Genomic DNA, 16,271 nt, shown 5'->3' on the forward strand with positions numbered 1-16,271 from the left:
TTTAAAAACTATTTTCATTTTACACACTGGAGAATCAATCAATGTTACGATGTTACAGTTTCACTTGGCGATGTACACATGACAGTTTATACAACACAAGCAGGGATCTATTCAGGAGAGATCAAAGCGAGTAAGTGCCATAAAGCCAAGTCCAGGTCTAATTGTAGTTCATCACTCACCGTTGTACTACTTACTAGTAGTAGTACTCCTCTTATATGCAAAGGTCATATTTTGATCCACACCAGGATAATTCAAACCGAGATATGTGCAGTAGCCTATAGTATATGCCTGTTTAGCGATACACAGGTGGGCCCTCTCAGGTCGTACTAATCAAAGTAAAATAACTGATGTCCCAAGTCAGGCTATTCAGAACAGTTATCCACTATAAATCCAGACAGTTGTAAAAATCGCCCCACTGTGCTTATTAAATCACCGAATGCACACTATTGTGAATCAGTGAACTTGTAGATCATTTTGTTTTGTACTGTAATAAATCTGAGTTCAGACAGAAACCAGAACTTATATGGGATAAATGACAGAGACTTCAGAATAATCGACACCAGACCATCAGAGTATCAAGAAAAATAGAAATCTTTATTAAGTAAACACCAATAAAAAGAAGGGGCTTCGGAGTTTCACTAAATAGGATAGTTATGCCACCTGAGGGGGAGTCAGGGCTGGCCACACTATAAAATTTCACACCACCATCCAAAGATGCAAGACACTACAAGGATAAGAGCACATCACCACAACTTCAGGAAATGCCTGGGAGCACACCACACTGCACACAGTGGAGTCGCACGTCTACTTTAAGAGGGGCCAATACAAAACCTCCCCCCACCCGGGACCCAACTCAATCCCACCCAGCTTCTCTCCTGTCCCCACGACAATAAAATACAACAACAAATACACAATACATACAAGTTAAAATATATACTAAACTTGCGTGGTCGACGAGACCCCCCCCGGGGTCTGAGCTTGTGGCACCGTCCAACTCCCCGGGGAACCACGGCTCCGTCGGACGGCGCAGCAGGTGCACAGGCGGGAACGGCGGCGTGCCGGAGGCAGCAACGAGGTTGAAGAGCAGCGGCGGCGGCTTGCGCTCATAAAGCCCCAGCCCTAACTAACTAAAGGAGGCAGCAGACCTCCCCTCCTAACACAGGAACTCACTAACCCCCTATCGTACCTGTCTTCGTCGCCGGCAGCCCTAAACGGCAGCGAACGACACCCTCCCGCTCCCGGAATGAACGCAGCCACACCGCAGAACAGCACGCTCTCCCGACCTCCACACACACGAATGCCTGCTCTTCCCTTCCCCTTTTTCAGAGTCCCACAGCTGCGCAATCAGCCACACCTGACATTCATTAGTCCATCACTTGTCAGTCCAATCAAGGTATCTTCGCCAATTCACATCACAGTACCTTCAGCTGTCAAATATGTATAATTATTACATTTGCTTCAAGGGTAAAATGTGTGTCTGTATAGATTAGTGATAGTCAGTGGGCTGGACATCTTCACGCATCAGTTGCAATATCATACTGGTCTACTTCGGTCCCACCTTCCCACACAACACAGGAAGACGCACAACAAAATTAAAACGGTGACTGGTTTGTCTACTGCAGCGGTCACTAGACTCCCCAAAAAGTGATGCCATGAAGACAATGGAGCTTGTTTTTCTGCTCATCTTCTTTCCTGTCACACTTTCAGGTGAGATTAACTTTAAAAACGCATTTTTTTAACATTTAGTTGTCGAAAATTACTCGTTTGTTTTTTAGTGAGAGCCCTAACGTGATACAATTTACTTTCATTTTCAAATTTACGCAGTTTAGATCAAGCTTTACCCGTACCATTTTTGATAAGTTGTTCATTATAAAGGGTTTAATCAATGGCTTTAGCGATGGTAAATAAATTATTTACAAATCCTTTATAGACAGGCGCGTAATCACCACGGGGTTATAACAAGACGCATACCTGCCATGGGTCTATTACAGGCAGTGAAGTTAGATTTTACAGCGAGCTGAGCGGTTTCCGATGTTTCAGGCTTTTCTATATAGTACAGAGATTGGTCCATAACTAAAATTACAGGAAGTGCCAAAATTTAGCTAGCAGAGGCGCGCACACACAGGGGTGAAGCAGCAATTTTAAAAGTGTGGCGGTTCTAGAGGTGAGACATGAGCACGGAAACCCCCCACCTTCAAGCAGTGTTCCGGTCTCAACATGCCAAATCAAAATGAATGCCATGTATTTAAACATTTTTTTCTTCTACTGTAGTTGTAACCACTGCTTCAGCTTACCATAAAATAATTACTGAGACCATATGAGTGTAACAACTGAGCAGAATTTATTTAGGGTCTCATAGCAGTTTACTACTTACATCCAGTTATTTGTATGAATTGCTGTACTGGAGCATAGCTATCCTTATTATACTTAAGATAATCACAGAGTATCTTTATCCTACTTCCTCACATACCTTATAGACATGAAATTAAAGGAAACTTACACTTCCATTAAAATGAAATGGATGGTTATAGATGCATAACAAATTGAACCCTGGTAACAAATCAGTATCAGTTAAGAGTCATTTCTGAGTCCATGGACTAGTACAACCTAAACTGTCTTCATTTTTCTTTAAAAAAGTGTCTCTTTTAGTAGGAATCCAAAGGGGACCTTTAATTGTCTTTAATTGGGAAATTAAATATCTAAAGTTGTCCAGGAGGTTTTGTATCAGCAGGTGCAAATTCCTCTCCAACAGCCACAGGGAAGAAGTGGTCCCTCTTCATCTGAAGTCTTCCTCAAAGCTAACAGGAGAAAATCACATAAGCAGGTGATTTGAGGCTAGTGAGTGCAGAGAGTGAGAAACTAGCTCTCACAGGCCACAGCTACAACTATCTGAACCCTTTTTAAGCTCAATAATAAATAGTAATATTACTGTGGTCTAGCTTTAATATACAATACAAACTATAGCTCATTCTAATTTATATTAAATGCAAAACACACATTACTCCCTAACATAAGGAGTCAAACTATGACGTCTAAAGCAACATATTCCTTTGACATTTAGCTTAAAACAGCATGAACTATGTGAGTTTACATTCTGGACACAGAGGTAACTTGTACATATTCTTGCCAAAGTCCGCCCAGCATTGTGGCTAATTAGCGATTATCTTAACTCACGATTAGCGATTAGCATGCTAATAAACATTAATTTGGTCGATAAGATTTTACCATAAGGCAGGCAACACATTGCCATAAGACAGACAGATGTTACACATCTTAAACATGAATGCTCAACTTTGTCTATGACTGTTTAAAAACGACAATAGAAGTGACTTTAAAAACCAAATTTGCCACCTGGCTTACATTTAGGATAGTTTATTTCATTTATGTTCAGTGATGTTAGCTGAGTTGACACGTCACATAACAAGACAAAGAAAATTCTACATTACTAACTAGTTAAATAGCTGTTTCATACCTCTGATCTCTTATTCTCTAATCTGTTATCACAGCCAGCGGTGAGTAACAGAAGCATCGTTGCTGAATGCACAAACGTAACTTTACTATACTTCAACTGTTTACTCTTCCCTGGTCTGGTGGATTGGTCAAACGGCTGTGATTGGCTGGATGACTGTTCAATTAATCTAACTTGACCAATAGGTTCTTCATGTATGGGAAACTCAGTTTCGTTTCATCAATAACTACCAATTATGTTTGCTGTGAAAGTGCGGGTGTCACAACACCCGTAACACTCACGGCTGCGACGCCCCTGCGCACACATAGCTCTGTTGAACACAAATCAACTTTCATGTACGGTATCAGTCCGTGATTAGGACACACCGTCCCATTCTGACTAGTAGTGTAATTTGCTTCTTTTATTTCTCTATAGTATCTATTACATAAACTGTTGAGATGTATTAATGAGATTAATTCATGTCTGAAACGTGTTGGATTAATCTGTGAATTTTACCTGTAATGTCGTTCAGGTGTCACTGACACTGAATATATTTTGCTGAAATAACAGTTTCTGTACAGTTCTTGTGTTCTGTATGTTGTTAACATCTGGCTGTGTGTCAGATTATTTCTTTTGACTTTATTAAATAGTGTCATTATTGAAATGACCTAAATATAAAACATACAACTCAGGTGAACAAAACAAACAACAGGTTGTTTTAAATGTGTACTCATACTGTAACCTCAGATTACAAATAATATAATACAGTATAATGTAATATAATCTAGGCGTAATATGATATAATATGTTAAAACAACATAATATTCACAGAACAAGAATTAAATTGAAATCTCAAAGCACAGACCTCAAGTATTACTTTAATAAAGGAGTCTTTACATTTTGTATCTGGATTTGTTTTAAATACACAGTGAATGACGTCGATGTTGTGGAAACTTGACTTTGTGGTAGCTGAGTTATTTAAAGAGTCTCTGCGTTGGCCCACCAGTTAAAGTATGAGGACCAGAGATGAGAGCCGTTCAACGGATTATTGTTTTATTCACAGGATTTCCACTTAAATAATTGACTTTCACAGACGATTTAAAGGCTAAAAGGAAAATGAAAACAATAATCAGTAAACAAAGGTACTGTTATAAATCTTAATCAAATCAAATCACTTGTTTGGTTATTGAACAAAGAAACAGCAATAACTACAATACACTTCCTTAACTTACACAAATTATGCATCAGGTGCACAGTCAACTGGAGAAGGTAGCTGATATCACACAGAGGTCAGCATGCTGCAGCAGACAAGAGACTGAGCCAGGCTTCTTATCAGTTCAGGTGTGGCCCGTTAGGTTGAGACCTTCCTGCCCAGTCCTAGTCCCGCCCACCTAGGACTGGGCAGGAAGGAGGATTTTCTACAAATGATTTAATGTTTCATATGAAGACCTTTATGAGTTGTAACTGTGATTTCAAGGCAATATTCTTATTACATTTACACCTTCTGAGGGCCAGTGCTGTACTGTAGATTACCTGTGAGACCGACTCAGGTGTTGCAAGACAGGAATATAACATTAACTTATAATGTGAAAACTATAGGCTAGGTATAAATCATGGACTATATCACATCTCGGTGTATTTTAAAACTACAGATATTCCAAAACTGTCTAATAAAATGTATTAACACTTTAATAACTGCATGTGTGGAGTCTATGTGACACAAGAGGAGATACTTGAGTATGACCTTCTGCTTCAGACGATGTTGGTCTTTAATTAAGTGTAATGATTCTCACTTCATGCATCATGTAGTAAAGCACAATTTCACAAATATTTATCATATTGCAGTAACTGTTTTTAATTAGGCTTAGTTTTTGTTTACAGAATACTAATATTAAAAATACAACTTGTTATTCATATAATATTTTAAAACAGTAGGTGTAACTTCTATTTCAGCCTTTATATTTCTCTTTTTAAATATAACTGTACATTTACTACAGAGCTTAACATACCTCAGATTTTGACATGTCTGTTCACTGCTGATTAATTATTGATTGAAGTCAATAAATGATATTGATTCGTACGGAGGCACATTGCAATAACAATAGAAAAAAACTATTCAGAGATATTTTCTTCAAATAATATGTTTTCATATAATGTAGCATCTCCTATAGTAGGACTAAATGTACAACTATTAGCTATCTTATGTTTAAGATATGTACCTCGTCATTTAGAGGAAATATCTGGTTAATATGAATTCATCAGAAAACTATTTTGTAATTATGAGTTCTTTACCTTGTAATCATCACTGACCTAGGCCTGATTTAGTTGGCTTTTGTTCCCCCTTGGTTTGAGGTTTTTGATACTGATGTCACCGAACATTATTCACCAAAGTCACCATTCTGAAAATATTTCATCAGATTTGTACAATGTTTTGTTTTTTTTCCACCAGACTGACTAAACACAGATCAGGTTGCTGGGCTCATATCATAGCAGCTTCCTACTAATAACTCATATGAATTACTGTGATTGTATACATTTTTTTTTTACATGTGATTAATCAAATTGAATAATATAATAAAATCACATAATTATAACATAAAGATATTTTGTCACTGTTCAAGCAAAATAAAGCACAGTAAGGAAGACAGTGATAAATAGTTGCAAATCATATGCTTTGCTCACAACGGCATTTTGACATTTTTGAAAAATATTTATATCACTCAATGTTTTGAAAATTAATTTAAATGATTAAATTACCAAGTCCACTAAAATAGCAAAACAAAATGTTGGTCAAGGGACTTCTTCCAGGGGTTCCAGACAGACAACAATGCAGCAACAAGACAGAATACAGGGGTACAGGAAAATGGAAAATGCATACTGTAATAGACTTAATGATATTCAGATTTGTATGTTTTCTGCCTTACAGAATGCAGTAATACATTCTTTTGTGCTTATATATAGAAAATGACTATTTGTAATTCTAAAACTGCTTGATTTTGTCTCATAGAGTTTCCAGTCATTGCAGAAAATAAGGTCTGAGGTTCACATAAACCTAACACAACTCACATTCACATTTCACATTTGTGTCTGTGACTTAATCGCACCCATTAGTATCTACAAATTTTAAGCTGTACAATGTTCAGTGTCTATCAATTGTGGCTCATATATGCTGAAAGCATGTTTCAATTTGTGGAGATAATTGTGTAGGCAATTAATATGTATGTGCATTAAGCCACAATTTTGACTTTGGCGCACTCATGGTAGTATCACAGAGGACACTATGGCCAGCGGTAAGGCATGCAACAGTGTCCAAAAATAGCTACTATAGACTTGTGGTGTAATTGTTTTGTGAAATATCATGTCCAGACTACTGAATTGAAAACCAATAAACAAGACATAAAAACTATTTTGCCTAATTCACAAATGTGTTTGTCCTACAGCAAGACACTCCCTGAAGTTTTTTCTCACTGCTATGGATGGGGTCCCAAACTTTCCAGAGTTTGTGGCTGTTGCACTGGTTGATGAAGTTGAGATGGGTTACTGTGACAGCTACAGTAAGAGTCCAGAACTCAAAACGAGCTGGATCAAAAAAATAATAGAAGAAGATCCTCAGCATCTTGTGTGGTACATTAGTCAGTGTCTCCATAACCAGGACCTCTTCAGAGCCAACATTGAGAGTTTGAAGCAGCGCTTTAACCAATCTAAAGGTACGTTACATTTTTTTTTTGTTTGTTTGTTTGTTTGTTTTTTCTGTTGCTTAAGCACATTTTCTTGATCACTGTTGTATAAAAGGCATCCCGTAGAGCTTTCTTGTAATCAAACAGAAGTTGTTAACATTCAATGTTATTCACCAAAATGAAAATGTTGAATGCATTTCCTTTCTCATAAAACATTTGAAAAACTGATTTAAAAAAGAAACATTTTGAATCCTGCATTGCTTACATCCATGTTTACTTGCTGGCAGTCTTCTTCACTGCCTTTGCTGGCGCATTGCTGTGTTTCTTGGTGTGTTACTGCCGTCTGCACGACGTTGGCGGAAGAGTGCATTACCCGTGTACAGCACAACACTTAATTTGTCCTGCAAAAGGATACCATTCACTCAAAAAGTTATGTCTAAAGTAAAGACTTTACAGTAATCACGACTGCCACTGCAGATTCCTCTGTCAGTGTTCACTTTGTATCTCTATCCACAGAAAGCACCTTACAGTAACAGTAATATCAAATACTAAAAAATTGAAGCTATTACAACAATCTTCATTTAAAGTGGGCATTTTCAGTTTGCCTACTGTTAGTTAAACTTTTTTCCCCTTCCTGTGCTTTATTAATTGACAGTAAAGAAATGAACAATGTACAGTAAACATATGTTAGAACAGAAAGTTTAACACTGCAAGGGGTATATATTTGTGTGTAATGGGGGGTAACACTGGCATCTAATGGGACAATATGCTGAGCAAAGCAGCTGTTGGTCAACTGGCATCCCAGCTTGAGATGGCAAACCATCTAGATCTCACACACTATTCTCTCTCCTTCATTGAACAACAGTGAACAGCATGCCATGATCACTTTGCATTAAAAAAAATCCAAATCCCATTGAAATGAATATAGACGTATCACTAACAGTACTGATAAGTATTCATTAACCTGACACATCATATATTTTGTTACACAAAACCATCTGAGAAGTTGTCCTTGAAAACTGTTTGGAAAAGGGCAGGCACTTTCAAACAAGACTAGGTAAAAACCTAGTATATGGCTGACGTGTGTATGATCAGTGTGTGAAATTGTGGCCAGTTTGTTACACTCACTCACTATACTCAACTATACTCGTCCCAAGGTCTATATTCAGTAACTGTGGAACCTACATATTGATGGCGAAAGCGCAAAAACTCCTATCTGCAGAATTTTCTGATTGGCGGATTTCACTTTGAATGATGAGAACAAGGAAGGCTGCTCATATTCAGTCTGTCTGCATGATAATCCCGCCCTTCGTTATGACAGAAAAGTCACTGGACGAAAACCTCCTATCAGGTTCGCTGGGAACATGTTGAGGCACAAAAACTCCTATCTGCATCAGCACCAGACTGTGCTGAATTCTGACCCTAGTATACTACAATGTAGTAACTATTACTTTTACTACACTGGCCCATCTTTTTACCTGAAAACAAACTTAATTTTATTTTTAATTTAATTTTAATTATAAACTTAATTTAGAGCATCGTTTTGTAGAACCTCTTCCAACTTACACCAAATGCAAAAGCTCCTATCTGCAAAATGATCAAGGAAAAGTGGGGAAAAACTTGCTATCTGCAATTTGCGAGGCACTGATATCTAGTTGGTATTGTTAACACATAATATATTATGTATTGGGTATCCTTAACAAATAGCATTCTGCAAGAAAAGTTTTTTTTAGTTTTCTCAAAAAAGTGCATTTTGCAGATAGGAGGTTTCCCCCCCTGTGTGTAAATGTTTAAGAAAGAGCTGAGGAGGCACACAGGTTATAAATTGGACAAAAATTTGAAACATTTCTGTTTGACAGGTTATTACAGTTGGCTTCAGTATTGTGAGTATTTACTCAATGAACATGCTGAAAAATGCACCTGGTTTTTACATGGACAGTTATTAGAAAATTAGAAAAGCAGTTAAATCCACTTTGATCCCAAAGACTAACCCAGTGCATTGCTGGGGCAACTAGATAATTGTATTTAAACAAACAATATAGAAAAGTTGGTAGCGTATAGTTTTGATTACTTAAATTGTTCATACTGATATGTTGTAAAGAAGCAAACGTATATGGCTTCCATTTTGAACGTGCATGCAGGTCATCCACACCGTCCACATGATTATTGGCTGGTAGTGGCTTTATATCCTCTGTTTTAGTATCTGTGGATCATTATGAGTGTCTAGTGAGGATTTGATATAAATCAATACTGCTGCAGTTTCTGTCTTTGTGTCTCTCCTTCAGGTTCCCACGTGTTTCAGAGGATGAATGGCTGTGAATGGGATGATGAGACTGGAGACATCAGGGGTTTTAATCAATATGGCTATAATGGCGAAGACTTCATAATATTTGACATGGAGACAATGACGTGGATCGCTCCATCACCACAGGCTGTCTTCACCAAACATGAGTGGGACAGAAATAGGCTTGACAATCTTGCTTGGAAGAACTCCCTTACCTATCTGTGCAACAAATTCCTTAAGAAGTATGTGAACTATGGGAGCAGCTCCCTACAAACATCAGGTAATCACATGACATGATGTAGTTTAAAGGATATAAACATGTTCATATGCCTCCTCAACTTCTAAAGGAGCTCCAGAGTAATATTTGGAGGAATATATATTATATATTAGGGCCGTCCTGATCCGAGTCCTTTAAAGGTACCCTGTGTTTTTTTTTTTGTTGTTTTTTTTATCTCTAGCTAACCATTTTTAGGAAATATCTAGGAAATAATTATCTTTAGGAAATATCTCATCAGTTGCTCACCTGCACGTCAATTAACCCAATGTGATGGCAAATGAAACCTCCCTTAAAGGTAGGCCATCTGATATTTATATTCAGGATTCCTATTCATGAAGTACTCTCCTCAAAGTTGCCATGCCCAGGTCGGTGGTGTTTACCAGTGCAAATAGGCTAACACACACACCATTGCAGTGTTACTGGTTGTTTTTGCAGTTTACTGTGTTGAAACTAGAGACCTAAGTGCAAAGACATGCTAGTTTATAAGACAACCCCACAGGCTACCTTTAAATTAAGTTTATAGATTTATAAACAAGGTTCGGGAACAGAGACCATGCCGAGTATACATCCCACTTCCGCACAACAAAGTATTTAGGCACACCCCATCTGTTCTTCTCCTCTCATCTCAGTTGCAAGTCCCTCCCACCCTAACCCCCCTCTTTTCATCAACCATCCTCTCTCCTCCGTTTTAACACAGGAACAGGGGGCTCTATCCAGGCGATGGACTGGAGAGACAGTTCCCCCACTCAGAGTCTCAACCTCTCCCCCCTGTTCCCTCTTACCTCCCTACTGTCGGCAGTCGTCGTCCAATCGACATGCCATACATCCATCATCGTCCCTCAACCCTCCATTCTATGTTTCTCAACTCTCACATTTCACCCCTTTCCTCCCCCCATCACTTCATCCCTCCATCCCTAATCCTTCATCAGGTTCTCCAACCCGCCCATCAACATATCAGCTCTCTTTCATTATCTCAATGAAACTATTGAAATCTAATGTTCTCGGTGTGGTCTCAGTTAGTGAAATTCTATTTATACCACTTCCATTAGCACAAGACAACACCCCAATAATCCTGTATTAGTACAGCAGTTCTTATGCTGTGTGTAAACCTTCAGAAACCAAACATCAGAACAAGAAAATTGTCTTATACTGCACAGCTGGAGTGCGTGGAGATCTTCAGGAGTAGCTGAGTAATTGTTAAAGAAAATCTTTCTGTCTCTCCAGAACGTCCCTCAGTGTCTCTCCTCCAGAAGACTCCCTCCTCTCCAGTCAGCTGCCACGCTACAGGTTTCTACCCTCACAGAGCCGATATGTTCTGGAGGAAAGATGGAGAGGAGCTTCATGAGGATGTGGAACGCGGAGAGATCCTCCCCAACCATGACAGATCCTTCCAGATGAGTGTTGACCTGAACCTTTCATCAGTCACACCTGAAGACTGGAGGAAGTATGAATGTGTGTTTCATCTCTCTGGTGTGAAGGACGACATTGTCACCAAACTGGACAAAGCAGTGATCAGGACTAACTGGGGTAAGACTGAAATCAAGTGTTACACACATGAGACAAAAAAGACAAATTTAGTTTACTTTAGTACTCCTGCATTCATGCTTGTTTTTTGTCTCCTTTTTCATGTTGAATTGGACAAATAGCCTAAACTGCCAGTTAGCAAGTCAGCTAGCTACCTCTGATGATAAATTAATTTCAGAGTTTTGTACTGAAAATGCCTTTTTTGTGGGGCAGTTATACAACGATGATAGCTCCAAATATTGGATTTTCCCGTTCTCTGTTCTTGCAAAGGTCAGCACTTTCGAGACAGTTTGCAATTGGTCAGTGGGGCAAATTTGTGTGTGAAAGTTGAAGTTGAAGTCTCTGCAAACATGTCATTTTGTTGTTAGTTTAGATTTTCTGTCCTTATGTCTGGTTCTAGTTTGTTGATGATTTGTTTGTTAACTTGTTTGTAGCTGCTCTTATCCTTAAGCAGTTTCTTTTTTCTATTTCATTGTCAATGAATTAATGTGTTCATTTTTTTCTTTGTCTGTTTTATTAATATAATTATGATCTAACTAGTCTTACTGAATAGATGGATAGATGTACATCAGTTTTAACCTGCTTCTAGTCACAGAGACGCCTACGGATATGACCATCCCCATCATTGCAGTGGTTGCTCTTGCTGTCATCCTCATAGCTGCTGCTGGATTCATGTTTTACAAAAAGAATAAAGGTGAGAGACCTAAACTGAAAGATGTTCTCATTTAATGTTAAGTGTGCTTAGATTTACTTTGAGTTTATGCTTTTAACCGAATATAAAGGTAAAACAAGAATGAATTGTCTGAAGCTATCAACAGAAAGACTAGTTAGCTAATAGGAAAGGGGTAGAAGGGCAAAATGTTATATTTATCATAATATTTATTTAATGTATGTAGGAGAGAAAGTAATAGAGACAATCAGATTCAATGGTGAGAGGTTGATATATTGGCATTTATAAATGTGTAAAATTATATTTTGTTCTTATTTCAGCCAAATGCCCTCCATCTTGTAAGTACTTGTTTTTTCTCTATTTTATCTAATCAGACATGCTTTTATCAGGATGTGTCACTGTAAAATAAAGTTAAGTAAAGAGAATATTAATTGTTTTCTCGGGGCACCACCAGCAACAATTGAGAGGAAAATTCTGGTATTTTTCATCCTGCTTCTTATTTTCATAAGTGTGACTATTCTGTCTATGGGTCAAGCTGAATTTACATAAATTATTTAAAACACTTGTCTCTGAGTTTGAGACTGGTGAGGTTGCTATCTCCAAAACCAAGTCAGTCTGAGATGTACTTTTCAACAAACTCATAAAGTTAATTGGCTTGCCAAATACAGCTGATAAATTTTTTTAGCGTCTTATCATTTCAGCCTGCAAAGTCAATGATCACCAGTTAAAAAAACTTTTTTCTACTTCTGTCTGAAATCAGTCATCATTGTTACAAAATCTGCGACTGTTATCATTATAAACTGCCTACGTGCCATGCTAAAATTAAAAGCTTGACAGGTATAGCAATAGTATCTAGTAATGTAATGTTGGCATCAAACTCTTTGCAGAAATAAAATACAGATTATGTTATTCTGCTGCTGTTTAGTCTGAAGCTCATAGGGTTGGATGCTGCAACCTGGGCATACTGAAAAGAAAAGGCAGCTCAGTGCAGGATAAATTAACTAACAGTGTGTTTCTGACCTTCAGCTTCTGACAACATCTCTGAGCTCTCTGAGCAACTGAATCCAGAAGCCTGAGCACAGTGAGAGACTTCATGTGGGACGAAGAAAAATGAAACAATAATTATTCACACTTCCAGTTAACCAAAGGTGCCCAGTTGTGTACACAAAAGACAAACTGTTTCCTAATTCAGTGTTAAACGTCTGTCACATTCTAGCTGAAAAAAAAATCTAAAAAAATGTTAAATAAAAAAAAATGTAACTAATGATAATAATAGTACATTAACAGCATAGTAGATAAATTAAGTCTGGTTACCAATATATTCCAAAATGTGATATTTTAGATAAAAATCAATCAATCAATCAATCAAATGTGTGTTTTTGTGTTTTATGCCTTGTCATACCATGGAGACTGTTTTCACATAGTATCATTGTCTGCTTGAGTATATACATTTATATTTTACTAGTGAAGCGCCCGTTCAAAATGTGCCTGTTCGGAACGGGCCAATTTCTCATTACCTAGAGAGAGTTGTGCCCCTCCTCTAAACGCTTCTCATACAGATTATAGATAGACACTACAATTTACCGAAGCTCCCTAAACACCTGAGATGCAGGCTATTGGTAGATTCTACAATATATCAATGTTCCCTAGACGCCTCACATGCAGGCTATCTGGAGACTACAATTTTGAGTTGAGCTGAAGTTGATCAGATGAACTGTAGTGCCCGTTCAAAACATAAGACATCCTGCATTATGTCTTGAACATACATACAAAGTTCTTACGTGTGAGGACCGGGAATAGAGCTATCTAAACTATCTAAACTTTTTCAATTCATTCTCCATGGTAGTTCTTACTACTACGGGTGTAATCCCATCTTGAACCACAATGTGGGTTGCAATGGCAGAGTGGCGCTGTCCATATTTCTACATGTTGAATCCATGTCCAGAAGAAGAAGCAGAAGCAAGCTACTTATCCACTCTGTGATTAATACAGATTTGGATGGTGTACCCAAGTCTGCAAGTTAGCTTAACACAGTGACTTTCAAACCATGTCAGGCTAATTTGAATTCTCAATCTAGCTAAAAGCAAAGAAAAGTGCAGTGTATTGTTTTCTCATGGGGGAGATGAGAGTAAGTGTTGTGAAGTCAGCTTGGCCGGATAGCCTTGTCAATCATCTTTCTCCTAAATATGACTGGGCAGGTATTTATTATGTAATAAATAACCTTGCTTAGCCTCGCCTAACTGCAACCCAATAACAAGGGAAGAGAGAGAGACTTTCTAAAGAATTATATAGGCTATGTCAAAGGCTATGTTCTCATACTTTTTAGGTGTTTACTATATGCACATTAGATCCCAAATTACATAATTAATAGCCAATCATGAATTTGCCTTTCCAGAGGCTTTAACACTATGGATGTTATCCCACCTTCAACCACAATGTGGATTGCAATGGCAGCATGGCGCTGTCTGTATTTCTGCTCACTGACTCCATGGTCAGAAGAAGAAGCATATCACCATTATCAATGTAAAAAGGTATTTTTATATATTTCTAGAGAACCACTCATCCAAACAACTTCACACATCGACGTTGCACTTCCTTGTTTCCCTAACAATCCAGCCGCTGGGTATGAAGTAGATCGGATGAACAGTTCTCGAGATAGGCGAAGGACAAACCCACACACATACATACCAACTCAGTCGCCAGAAGAAAACATTGGCATTGAACATTTCTGCAAACCACAGAAACATTGAATATATACGTTTCAACATGTGAATTATGTATCATATCAACATTTCTACAAATGTACACTGTAAAAAATGGCTGTGAAGTCCACAGTAATTTGCTGTGTTTCCGCACAGTAAATTACTGTGAATGTTTTCACAGTATAGTACTGTGTATGTGGCCTAAAAACACAGTAATCATGATGTTACTGTAGAAATCACAGTAGTGAACACACTACTGTAGAAAATCACATTAACCATTATGTTACTGTAGAAAATCACAGTAACTATTACGTTACTGTAGAAAATCACAGTATTACTGTAGTATCAATATTACTGTGACTTTCCACAGTAATTTACTGTGTTTCTGCAGTTAATTACTGTGATTGTTTTTACAGTATAGTGCTGTGTAATAGGCCTAAAAACACAGTAATCATCACTGTAAAAATTACAGTAATAATTCCACTACTGTAGAGTATCACAGTAATAAAGCCACTATAGAGTATCACAGTAAACATTAAGCTACTGTAGAAAAATATACTAATAGTCATACTACTGCAGAAACCATTATATTACTGCATCAAAATAACCATTTTAGTAAAATCACAGTAACAATTATGTACTGTAAGAAATCACAGTAGCAAATTGCTGTAATTTTTACAGTGACCTTACTTTAATTAATTTAGTTATTTACTGTGATTAGAGAACACAGGAAATATTGTATTTTTTAATCATATGGTAATTTACCAGATGCATTTTTGTTTCTACAGTACATTACTCAATTGTGTGAACTTGCTGTATTTGGAGGAAATACGTAAAATACTGTATATCTAGTATATTTAGCAGAGTTAACAGGTAATTACAAGCATTTTAAATAAACTACTTTAACTGCATAAGGTTTGCCATCTATGTTGTATAATGCATTTAAGTCTATTCAGCTATTATTTCACTTTACATATATTAACAAATAATTTGCAATATCTGGATATCTTGAAAAAAAGTAGTCAAAGTTTATTTAAAATATAATTTACATTCACAACTGTTCAACATGGTTTTAGAGAGTCCTTCAGGTGCATAAAGGAAAAAAATCATATACTGTATATTCCCATTTAAAAGTCAATGTTCAAATAATGGTCTCAAGTAAGTCAGGTTAAAAAAATACTGAGGGGGTTGGAATTACTTGTAACCAGCAACAGCTCATGTGATACATTTAGAAATAAAGGAATCTCTCTTAAATAACACCAATAAACGCCTGGTACCCTGCCATTGAGGTAAAGATAGGTCACCGACACAATCTGAGAACATGATCTTAAAAACAAAGTTAATTTTGTATTTTTTTAAACTTCAGTGCACTGCCACTGCAAAATTATGAGCGCTGCTGCTTAAATTTCAGACGATCATTAATATCAACAGGCTATTAATCATTTTCACTTGCACACTGTGTGAGCACAATAACACCCTACGTTATTGTGGAATTGTTTTCAGTCATTCTCCCTCTCTTCTTTCTTCAAAGGACATTTACGTGAAAGGTACAAGAGTAGCGTAGCTCCGTTAAAGAATAGGGCAGTGCCTGTGTGTATGTGTTTGTGTGTGTGTAAATGAGCGTGTGTGGTTGAGCAAGTGCAGAGAGCAAGCCCCAGAAAGGTAACGTGAATGCGAGCAGAGCAGATG

The 16,271-nt window shown here is 37.5% G+C and overlaps 1 protein-coding gene and 2 long non-coding RNA genes across 3 annotated transcripts in view; 1 reads left to right on the forward strand and 2 right to left on the reverse strand.

Moving 5' to 3' along the window:
• Nucleotides 1–16,271, reverse strand: part of LOC121913651 — a 67,868-nt gene that overhangs the window by 3,948 nt on the left and 47,649 nt on the right. The window lies entirely within an intron of this gene.
• LOC121913617 (major histocompatibility complex class I-related gene protein-like) lies at nucleotides 1,118–14,622 on the forward strand. Its single transcript, XM_042436347.1, has 7 exons — nucleotides 1,118–1,707; nucleotides 6,889–7,155; nucleotides 9,411–9,689; nucleotides 10,911–11,213; nucleotides 11,800–11,904; nucleotides 12,201–12,218; nucleotides 12,907–14,622. Exons 1-7 carry the CDS (start codon nucleotides 1,653–1,655, stop codon nucleotides 12,954–12,956), a joined length of 1,077 nt encoding a protein of 358 aa, XP_042292281.1. The 5' UTR covers nucleotides 1,118–1,652; the 3' UTR covers nucleotides 12,957–14,622.
• On the reverse strand, nucleotides 2,319–3,958 carry LOC121913646. The gene is made up of 2 exons (XR_006100333.1): nucleotides 3,473–3,958; nucleotides 2,319–2,798 (listed from the first exon to the last, which is right to left on the reverse strand). It is a non-coding gene; the product is annotated as an uncharacterized LOC121913646 (long non-coding RNA).

Source organism: Thunnus maccoyii, chromosome 15 (genome assembly GCF_910596095.1).
Source record: "Thunnus maccoyii chromosome 15, fThuMac1.1, whole genome shotgun sequence".
Classification (NCBI taxonomy): domain Eukaryota; kingdom Metazoa; phylum Chordata; class Actinopteri; order Scombriformes; family Scombridae; genus Thunnus; species Thunnus maccoyii.